General features: G+C 43.4%; 1 protein-coding gene across 1 annotated transcript in view; it reads left to right on the top strand.

Annotated features, from left to right (window-relative positions):
* Window positions 1-5505: 5505 nt before the first annotated feature.
* LOC124622172 (myogenesis-regulating glycosidase-like) overlaps window positions 5506-11529 on the top strand; it is an 80528-nt gene continuing 74504 nt past the window's right edge. Inside the window, exon 1 of the mRNA XM_047147816.1 lies at window positions 5506-5541. Coding sequence (XP_047003772.1) covers window positions 5526-5541 — 16 coding nt within the window. The 5' untranslated portion in view covers window positions 5506-5525. The remainder of the gene's footprint in view (window positions 5542-11529) is intronic.

Below are 11529 nucleotides of genomic sequence, written 5' to 3'. Positions count from 1 at the left end.
CATGAGAGCACTTTCCAGATCGATACGCAGAGCTCGAGGCCGCTGTATTCAGCAGTCAACAGCTGCCTGTGACATAGCAGTTGCTGCCCAGTGCTTTGCTGAGCAGTCCATATTGCTGCGAGTCGAGTGCACATCGGCTTTCCTTCTGTGATGAGGCACTGTTCCACTGACGCAGCCATGGTGAGGCACTTTGGAAACAATCCTGCGTTACTGCTCAATAAGTGTTTTATTGACAACAATATTTTTTTTGGCGCTTTCGAGAGTGATTAGGGCCTTATCACCACATCCTGACCAGCTTTCTCTTGATGACTGTGGGAGTCTGGGAGCGGATCCCTATCATATTACGAAAAAAAAATGTAGTTTACGTGCTACATCACAATAAAAATGTCAAATTTCCTTCTTCCTTCCTCCCTAACATTGTGTTTAGTAAGTTTATTTGTCTTTTGGCTATGTTGTGTGTGTGAGTGTACGTTATCCCATCACATATTTCTACTAGGTTTCGATGTTATTTAATAGATGTTTATAGAAAATAAAGTCTATAAAAGTTTAAAGAGCTTTGGGACCGTAGTTCCGGTTGGTAAATACTACAAACTTCGTCGAAAGTTGCTGTTACACATAATCTCTAGTAGACCTAAGTAATATGTAATAAGAGCAATAACTGCCAATCAGTATCATCGATTACATTTTTCTAGCGTGTGGTATAACATCATATATTATCTATGTTCCTCCTGAAATGATACTTGGGAACAACTTTAATTAATTTAAATTCAAATTTAATGGGAATGTATTGTGATTTACACCAAGAGTAGGCCTAATTAATTAATTTCTTCCAGTAAGTCAGACTGTCTTCTTGTTTGCGTGCTTATTTGCTTAGCTTAATACTTTAGCTAACTTCTTTTTTTCCAGTTGTAACCTTGATCATGTTCGTTTTACGACATCTTTCCCTTAGGCCTAATTCCTGCTTTTAACTGTTAGTTTATCATGTTACTTGTAACCACTTAGCCATGGAAATAATATTGGAGCACTTACTTTAGACTTAACAATCATGTCTTAGGCGCTAATTTGACGAATGTGTGAATATGTAAAATATAATACTGAGATACTTTGCGTAAACATTGGAATTTGGATTTATTGTAGACGTATTTTTACTGTCATTTTAAACTTGGAAAGAACATGGTGGTATTTGACAAGTATCATGGACGTGGAATACTAATTAATTTGATCCTCTGTTGTGTCTTAAACCAAGCATGTCACTCAGATCGAACAATGTTGGTGATGACAAGCTTAAAGCCATAGTAAAGGTTGGCTTGTTGATAAGATGACATGATTATACGAGTACTTATTACAGTTTTATGTTGCGGTGTCACAAATTAGAATTTCTGCGGTCGCCGGAAGAAACATCAGACTTCGACATTTAGAACATACAGGTTGCTGATCTGAAAGGGCACATACTGCAATACGAGACCGCAGATGAAATGTCACTTAAGCGCCATAATGCTAGATCAATGATCTTGGCTGATTGCTGGAAAATATTAATATACAAACACAACGTCATGACAGAAGAATATAGAGCCGGAATACAGCCATGTTTTTGGTGGCCTACTTTATCATCTAAAAAAAATGTACACCGTCTGTTACATTACGGTAGGTAATACCTTCCTCTCCAAACTTTAACAGAAGAATAATAATTACTACAGTTTTTGTTCTTTGTTATAGAAACAAAAATTGTTTAAGATAGTATCTCCTACGCCTGTTTCATGTAAATAAATTAATCTTTGCCGCTACTTGGCATATTTATTTCACACAGATTTTTTAAAATGCTCGATTACAATAACTTATTTATTGTGCGTTTTTGAAGATTTGCAGAATAGTATTAAAGCAAGACTCATCTTTGACAACTACATATTACTAATTTGTTAGTTTAATTGTACATATAAGCAAAGTTTGGTTCTTAACTTTTTATGTTTTACACTCAGTCTCATACCTCACTGCATAAGCAAACGTTGGTTTTTAACTACTTATGAAGAGTATATTTTATATTTGTTTTCATGTAACATTAGAAGTTTACCTGCCTGTTTAGCACGCCACTTGCGTTTAATCTTTGGGATAATTTATATAGAGTTTGTAATCATGTTTTCGGCAGCAGTTTGACGCAAACATTGTACTGTTTTGCCTTAGTGATACAGTGTTGCAGACTTGAAAAGAAAAGAGTGAAATGTGACAGGCATCATAGACGTGGCAAATAATTAATTTGAGGCTCTGTTGTGTCTTATACTACAGTATACCTACCGACCTTTGAACATTTTACCAGTGCAGCCATCTGTTGATGAAGACAAACAACATGAGCATAAAAGCAGCAGTTGATTATATTTCCTACACTTCGATGTTTAGCGGAATAGTATTTAAAGTAACAGTCATGTTCAATAACTATGTGTTACTAATTCATTAATTATACTGCATAAGCAGATGTCGATTTTTAACTATTCATTTGTATATTCATTGTACACCACTGTTTGAAAAAAATGTAACACCAAGCTGAAAGATGTAATCACGACGAAATTTATTCCACCGATTACGGACAAATGATTATCATCACAGACCTGCATATGCACAGTGACAGTGGAAATTCAGTACGGATTAATGCCACTACTTGCTGCAGTCAGAGCCACTAGACGTTGGAGTATGGAATGAAAGAGTGCCTGAATATGCTGCTGGGTATTACTCTGCAGTGTTTAGGCGCATCCAAAAACCATAAATTGCGGCTGCAGAAGATCTGAATGAACAAGCTGCTGACTGATACCTGTCGTTCTTCGAAGAAGGCTTGCACATTCCTCGACACATGCGGCCAGGCGTTGTTCTGTTGGAATATGGCACGTGGAACATCGTGCAAGAGGGACCATGGCTTGGGCTGTAAAATCTCCCTGGCGTAGCGGTAGCTGTTCAGATTGCCCTCGAGACATAGGAGACGAGATTGCATGTGTCCATCACACTTGACGTTTGTCTGCTATGCTGCTCAACGATACACGTCGCCCGATTCACCATGGTGGCGTCGAACGCTGATGTCGCCGTCACTATAGGACAAGTTGGAATTCGTCCAGAACCATTGTATTTTGGCACTCAGAGCACCAGTGTCAGCATTCACGTGCCCACTGGGACGTTGATGGGTTCCAGTGAATGGAGCCGATGCAGTGGCCTGCATGCCACCAGTCCTATCCACAGAAGACTGTGTCGAGCTGTCGGCACAGACATATCCACACCGACTGCAGTGCTCCAACGTCACACCAACACTCTGGATGAAGCTTTTCTGTTCGTTTCAGCCAAACAGACTAGATGGTCCAGAATGAGATTTTCACTCTGCAGCGGAGTGTGCGCTGATATGAAATTTCCTGGCAGATTAAAACGGTGTGCCCGGCCGAGACTCGAACTCGGGACCTTTGCCTTTCGCGGGCAAGTGCTCTACCAGCTGAGCTACCGAAGCACGACTCACGCCCGGTACTCACAGCTTTACTTCTGCCAGTACCTCGTCTCCTACCTTGCAAACTTTACAGAAGCTCTCCTGCGAACCTTGCAGAACTAGCACTCCTGAAAGAAAGGATATTGCGGAGACATGGCTTAGCCACAGCCTGGGGGATGTTTCCAGAGTGAGATTTTCACTCTGCAGCGGAGTGTGCGCTGATATGAAACTTCCTGGCAGATTAAAACTGTGTGCCCGGCCGAGACTCGAACTCGGGACCTTTGCCCGCGAAAGGCAAAGGTCCCGAGTTCGAGTCTCGGCCGGGCACACAGTTTTAATCTGACAGGAAGTTTCAGACTAGATGGTGATCATCACAAGGTGTGGTCACATTGTGTCATTCAGTACACTGTCAGTACTGTTGTACTGTCGTCATACACTATTGGCCATTAAAATTGCTACACCAACAAGAAATGCAGATGATAAACGGGTATTCATTGGACAAATACATTATACTAGGACTGACAAGTGATTACATTTTCACGCAATTTGGGTGCATAGATCCTAATAAATCAGTATCCAGAACAACCACCTCTGGCCGTAATAACGGCCTTGATACGCCTGGGCATTGAGTCATAGCTTGCATGGCGTGTACAGGTACAGCTGACCATGCAGCTTCAACGCGATACCGCAGTTCATCAAGAGTAGTGACTGGTGTATTGTGACCATTGACCTGACGTTTTTAGTTGGTGAGAGATCTAGAGAATGTGCTGGCCAGGGCAGCAGTCGAACATTTTATGTATCCAGAAAGGCCCGTACAGGACCTGAAACATATAGTCGTGCATTATCCTGCTGAAATGTAGGGTTTCGCAGGGATCGAATGAAGGGTAGAGCCACGGGTCGTAACACATCTGAAATGTAACGTCCACAGTTCAAAGTGCCGTCAATGCGAACAAGAGGTGACCGAGACGTGTCCCATACCATTACGCCGGGTGATACGCCAGTCTTGCGGTAGCGTTCTCGCGCACGGGGTCCCGGGTTCGATTCCCGGCGGGGTTAGGGATTTTCTCTGCCTCGAGATGACTGGGTGTTGTGTGTCTTTCATCATCATTTCATCCTCATTCACTCGCAAGTCGCCGTAGTGGCGTTAAAGAACTTGTGGAGCGGCGGTCGAACCGCCCCGCGAGGGGTCTCCCGGTCACCAATACCCTACGCTCATTATTATTTAACTGAGTCATGGTTTCAGTTGGTAAGAGCTGATGGTAGGGTTCGAGTGTGGCACTACGGAGCCTAGTTGTCAACAAGGCACCGTGCAAGCTGGTTGTGGCTCCATTGTAGTGTGGAGAGTGGTGTGGTCTGTGTTTACATGGAATGGGCTGGGTCCTCTGGTCCAAATGAGCTGACCATTCACTGGAAAAGGTTATGTTCGGCTACCTGGAGACCATTTGCAGCCATTCATGGACATGAGTTTCCGATCAATGACGGAATCTTTATGGATAACCATGCACCAAGTCATCAGGCCGCAATTGTTCGCGACTGGTTTGAAGAACATTCCGGACAGTTCGAACGAATGATTTGGCCCACCAGATCGCCCGACATGTGTCTCATCTAACATTTATGAGACGTAACCGAGAGATCAATCTGTGCACGGAATGTTACACCGGCGTCACTTTCGCAATTATGGACGGCTACGTGGGCAGTATGGCTCAATGTTTCTGTCGGGGTACTTCCAGCGACTTGTTGAGTCCATGCCACGTCGAGTTGCTACACTACGCCAGGCAGAAGGAGGTCCGACGCGACATTAGGAGGTATCCAATGACTTTTGTGACCTCAGTGAATTTGCCCACAGTGCTGCAGTACTAAAATTGCAGCCTGAAGGAGGTTACATTCCGGATCGCCCCCATGTCTCAGTTTGTTACAACAACATGCACACGGCCGCTGTGTTGAAGCAGCGAGCGTCGCCACGGCGCAACCAGGCTTGTGTTGTCGCGTCACCGCCAGCGCCAGCGCGCGTCTGTCGCTCGGTATAAAGGCGGACGGTGAGCGCTGCGGGAGCTACTGTGCGGTGGCCGCCATGATGGAGCCAGCAGGTGAGTACCGACCGCAGCCTTCTAGTCGAGCGCACCGCTCGCTACGCCACTATCAGCTCCTTCGAGATAAGATTGCTCTCTCCATTCGTGTCACTGTCACAAAGTAATTTACTTAAAAGATGATCAAATCACATCCGTTACCCATGTCGTCTTCAGACACTACCCTTCTTGCCGTGTACTTTTACAGTATGATCTGAAAAGCTGTTTAAGGCCAATGATTATGACTGGATTGAATATTTGTTGGTAGGGAGGAAGAAAATGTTATCTTGGATGAAGAGTCTACATCTGCATTTACATCCATACATCGCAAGCCACCTGACGGCGTGTGGCGGAGGGTACCTTAAGTAGCTCTATCGCTTCTCCCTTCCATTCCAGTCTCGTATTGTTCGTGGAAAGAAAGATTGTCGGTATGCCTCTGTGTGGCCTCTAATCTCTCTGATTTTATCCCCATGGTCTCTTCGCAAGATGTACGTAGGAGGAAGCAATATACTGCTTGCCTTCTCGGTGAAGGTATGTTCTCGAAACTTCAACAAAAGCCCGTACCGAGCTACTGAGCGTCTCTCTTGCACAGTATTCCACTGATCTGTCGTCTCCGTAACGCTTTCGCGATTACTAAATGATCCTGTAACGAAGTGCGCTGCTCTCCGTTGGATCTTCTCTGTCTCTTCTATCAACCCTATCTGGTACGGATACCACACCGGTGAGCAGTATTCAAGCAGTGGGCGAACAAGTGTACTGTAACCTACTTCCTTTGTTTTCGGATTGCATTTCCTTAGGATTCTTCCAATGAATCTCAGTCTGGCATCTGCTTTACCTACGATCAACTTTATACGATCATTAAATTTTAAATCACTCCTAATGCCCACTTCCAGATAGTTTATGGAATTAACTGCTTCCAGTTGCTGACCTGCTATATTGTAGCTAAATAATAAAGGATCTTTCTTTCTATGTATTCGCAGCACATTACACTTGTCTACATTGAGACTCAGTTGCCATTCCCTGCACCATGCGTCAATTCGTTGCAGATCCTCATGCATTTCAGTGTAATTTTCCATTGTTACAACCTCTCGATATACTACAGCATCATCTGCAAAAAAGCCTCAGTGAACTTCCGATGTTATCCACAAGGTCATTTATGTATATTGTGAATAGCAACGGTCCTACGACACTCCCCTGCGGCACACCTGAAATCTCTCTTACTTCGGAAGACATAGAGAATGACATGCTGCGTTCTGTTATCTAGGAACTCTTCAATTCAATCACACAAATGGTCTGATAGTCCATATGCTCTTACTTTGTTCATTAAAAGACTGTGGGGAACTGTATCAAATGCCATGCGGAAGTCAAGAAACACGGCATCTACCTGGGAACCCGTGTCTATGGCCCTCTGAGTCTCGTGGACGAATAGCGCGAGCTGGGTTTCAGACGATCGTCTTTTTCGAATCCCATGCTGATTCCTACAGAGTTGATTTCTAGCCTCCAGAAAAGTCATTATACTCGAACATAATACGTGTTCCAAAATTCTACAACTGATCGACGTTAGAGATATAGGTCTATAGTTCTGCACATCTGTTGACGTCCCTTCTTGAAAACGGGGATGGCCTGTGCCCTTTTCCAATCTTTTGGAACGCTTCCTACGGTACACCGCTGCAGGAAGGGGGCACGTTTCTTCCCGTACTCTGTGAAAATCGAACTGGTATGCCATCAGGTCCAGCGTCCTTTCTTCTTTTGAGCGATTTTAATTGTATTTCTATCCCTCTGCCATCTATTTCGATGTCTACCATTTTGTCATCTGTGCGACAATCTAGATAAATTAACTACAGTGCAGTCTTCCTCTGTGAAACAGCTTTGGAAGTATGCGGAAGTAACTTTAGGTTTACCACAAGAAAGTGTATTGGGACTGTTGCTGTTCTTATTGTATACTAATGACTTTACAACAATATAAATAGTAGCCTCAGACTTTTCGCGGACGATGCCATTATCCGTGATGAAGTACTGTCTAAAGGAAGGTTGGTTGGTTGGTTTTGGGGGAAGGGACCAAACAGCGAGGTCATCGGTCCCATCGGATTAGGAAAGTATGGGGAGGAAGTCGGCCGTGTCCTTTCAAAAGAACCATCCCGACATTTGCCTCAATCGATTTAGGGAAATAACGGAAAACCTAAATTAGGATGGTATGACTCGACTTGAACCTTTGTCTTCCCAAATGCGAGTCCAGTGCGCTAACCACTGCGCCACCTTTCTCGGTCCTGAAGAAAGCTGCACGTCTATTCAGTTACATTTTGATCAGATTTTAAAGTAATGCAAATATTGACAACTGCTTTAAATGTTGAGAAATGTAAAACAGTACGCTTCACGAAACTAAATATTCGTAGTATCCTACATGAGTGTCGCGGTGGGAATCGATCAAGTCATAAAAGTATAAGGGTGTAACAGTTTGTAGGAATACGAACTGGCACTGTCAAATAGGCTCAGCCGAGGGTAGAGTACGTGGCGGACTTGATTGATGGAACAGAAATAAAATTCAATCAGTCTGCAGAGAGGATTGCTCATAAATCATTCTGTGACTCACTCTAGAATTCTGATCAAGTGTGTGGGGAACCCGTACCAGATAGCACTAGCAGGTGATATTGAACGTGTATAAAGTTGGGCGGCACGAATAGCTTGACCATGGGACAGCATCACAGAGATGTTTTAAGAACTGAATTGGCAAACACTTGGAGAAAGAAGGAAACTGACCCGTGAATGTCTGCTCAGAACGTTTCAGCTACGAACTTTAAGTGAGGAATCCTAGAATATAATACAATCCCGTACGTATCATTCCAGTAGGGATCGATAAAACAATGCTAGATTAATGACAGAGCGCAAAGAGGTGTTTAAGCAATCATTGTTCTCGCGCTCCATATGTCAGTGGAGCGGGAAGAAGCCTGCTTGACCGATTCACCCAGAAGTATTCCCTGTTTCATACTTCACAATGTTTTGCAGAGTATGGACGTAGATGTAAATTTAAATGCAGATGTACTCAGCGTGCTGTAGCTGACTGTACTGTGGATGGGCGATTTTAATGATGGAGTCTAAAGATATTTGTGTATTGTCCCCATAATTTTCCATCGCTATAATTTATTTATTCATTTATCTGTAGACAAAATTCGCTGTATGGATGTTGTCATTGCACATACACATACGCATTATTTATATCCGAGGTACATCAGGTAAGAATAACGGGAAGAAACAGGACACACAGAAGAAATTCATGATACAAATAGACATACGCTGTTTTCCGCTAATTACATGCGGTAAGGCTAAACGAACAGATAAATCCGATTCATACAGCAGAAACGAATAGTAAGACTCCTCCTACCATATACATTGATTTTAGATTTCATGGTGGAAAATTCAAACTAGAAATGCGTTGTGTTGCTTATGGATATACTCCTTTCTTGTTGGCTACTTTGTTACTGGAGAACGTGATTATTTATTTGAAATAATTTTTATTGGTCGAAATCTTTATCGAAGTGAAAACTATTCCTTAGTAAGTACACTTTAAAACGTGTATTAACAGAGTTCGTTTATATTTTTGATATCATCTAGTAGTTTACTTTATAGCTTGACTTATAGGTAAAACGTAATGGCTGAGATCTTAACTTTATTCTTTTTATTCCGGAACAAGCAACCACTGCATCTGGTTTGGTGATCATTTATGGAGTTGAAACTTCCTGGCAGATTAAAACCGTGTGACCTGCGGAGACATGGCTTAGCCACAGCCTGGGGGGTGTTTCCAGATCTCCCCACTTCTCTAAAATGAATTTCCAGCATTATTAGAAGAGGTTCCTCTGCCTACAAGAAGTATATTCTGCCACCTTGAAGGCGACCCTATACATTATAGGCGTCACGTGACATAATCCAAAGCTAAAATTCCCCAGAAGGTGGATCGCCAGAAATGGTCACATTTCTAGGTACAGTGCCGAGTACAATGATTCCCAAATACCACTACATGGAGAACATGCCACAAAAAGTATAAGGCGGCACAGTCTCACACTAGTGTACCGTTCTAGAAGTCGAATTTTAGTCTTTGCTAATCAGAAGAGCTCGCCATCGCAAATATTTTGCCTTCCACTAAAAAGATGGAGGTTGGAAGGGTTGCCGTTTGGTAAATCACGTGATTTCTGACGGGGACTCAGTTTTACTCCACTCACCTGATGTGTTCGAACATCTTTGGCGTTATCTAGATAAAATTAGGATCTATCGAGGGCAGTTTTCACATCATAGAGCACCGATTCATCTCATTAAAATCCTTCTTGGTATATACAGCTGGGTCGTCTTATAAAATATTAAAACAAACCGAAGTCTTGGCCGAGTTGCAGAAACCTTCCTTAGGGCAGTCTTTTTCCTGAGGAAGACCGTTGCAACTTACCTGAAACGTAGGTTTATTTTGTTATTTTATGTATTTTATAAGATGGCGTGGCAGTACACTCGGTACGAATTTAACGCAACTGACGCTGACTGCGGAAGCCTGCATATTTATGTCAGTGGCATGCGGGAAAACTTGGACTTTTTTGTGCTCTTTAAGAAACACTCGACTGGTTTAGGACTTTCATTGTACTGAGTGGTATTCATTACTTGCCACTTCGCGTTACTTGGGTCATAGACAGCGCGGATGCTGTGGACATTCATACACTATGTGATCAGAAGTATACAGACACATGGCTGAAAATGACTTACAAGTTCGTGGTGCCCTCCATCGGTAATACTGGAATTCAATATGCTGTTGGCCCACCCTTAGCCTTGATGACAGCTTCCACTCTCGCAGATACGTTCTATCAGGTGCTGGAAGGTTTCTTGGGGAATGGCAGCCCATTCTTCACGGAGTGCTGCACCGAGGAGACTATATCGATGTCGATCGGTCAGTCTTGGCACAAAGTCGGTGTTCCAAAACATCCCAAAGGTATTCTATAGGATTCAGGTCAGGACTCTGTGCAGGCCAGCCCATTACAGGGATGTTATTGTCGTGTAACCATTCTGCCACAGGCCGTGCGTTATGAACAGGTGCTCGATAGTGTTGAAAGAAGCGATCGCCATCCCCGAATTGCTCTTCAACAGTGGGAAGCAAGAAGGTGCTTAAAACATCAATGTAGGCCTGTGCTGTTGTCGTGCCACGAGAAACAACAAGGTGTACAAGCGCCCTCCATGAAAAACACGCCCACACCATAACACCACCGCCTTCCGAATTTTACTGTTGGCACTAGAGATGCTGGCAGATGACATTCACCGGCATTCGCCATACCCACACCCTGCCATCGGATCGTCACATTTCGTACTTGATTCGTCACCCCACACAACGTTTTTCCACTGTTCAATCGTCCAGAGTTTACGCTCCTTACACCTAGCGAGATGTTGTTTGGCATTAACCGGTGTGATGTGTGGCTTATGAGCAGCCGCTCGACCATGAAATCCAAGTTTTCTCACCTCACGCCTAACTGTCATAGTACTTGCAGTGGATACTGATGCAGTTTTAAATTCCTGTTTGATGGTCTGGATAGATGTCTGCCTATCACACATTACGATCCTCTTCAATGTCAGCGGTCTCTGTCAGTCAACAGACGAGGTCGGCCTGTACGCTTTTGTGATGTACCTGCCCTTCACGTTTCCACTTTACTATAACATCGGAAACAGCGGACCTATTGATGTTTAGGAGTGTGGAAATCTCGCGTACAGACGTATGACACAAGTGACACCCAAGCACCTGACCCATTCTCCTCTCTCACGATGTCTAATGACTACTGAGGTCGTTGATATGGAGTACATGGCAGTAGGTGGCAGCACAATGCACCTGATATGAAAAACGTATGTTTTGGGGGTGTCCGGATACTTTTGATGACATAGTGTAACATCACGGTTATTGTTGAAATAAAGGAAGTCTCTAGAGAGCTTTAAGAATGTGCTGATTGGCATAATGTCATTCGGTTGAACAAAGTTATATCTTCACGAAGG

The sequence above is a fragment of the Schistocerca americana genome, chromosome 7, assembly GCF_021461395.2.
Source record: "Schistocerca americana isolate TAMUIC-IGC-003095 chromosome 7, iqSchAmer2.1, whole genome shotgun sequence".
In the NCBI taxonomy this organism is placed as follows: domain Eukaryota; kingdom Metazoa; phylum Arthropoda; class Insecta; order Orthoptera; family Acrididae; genus Schistocerca; species Schistocerca americana.
The sequence above is the reverse complement of the archived record's forward strand: the minus strand, read 5'-3'. Positions and strand labels throughout refer to the sequence as shown.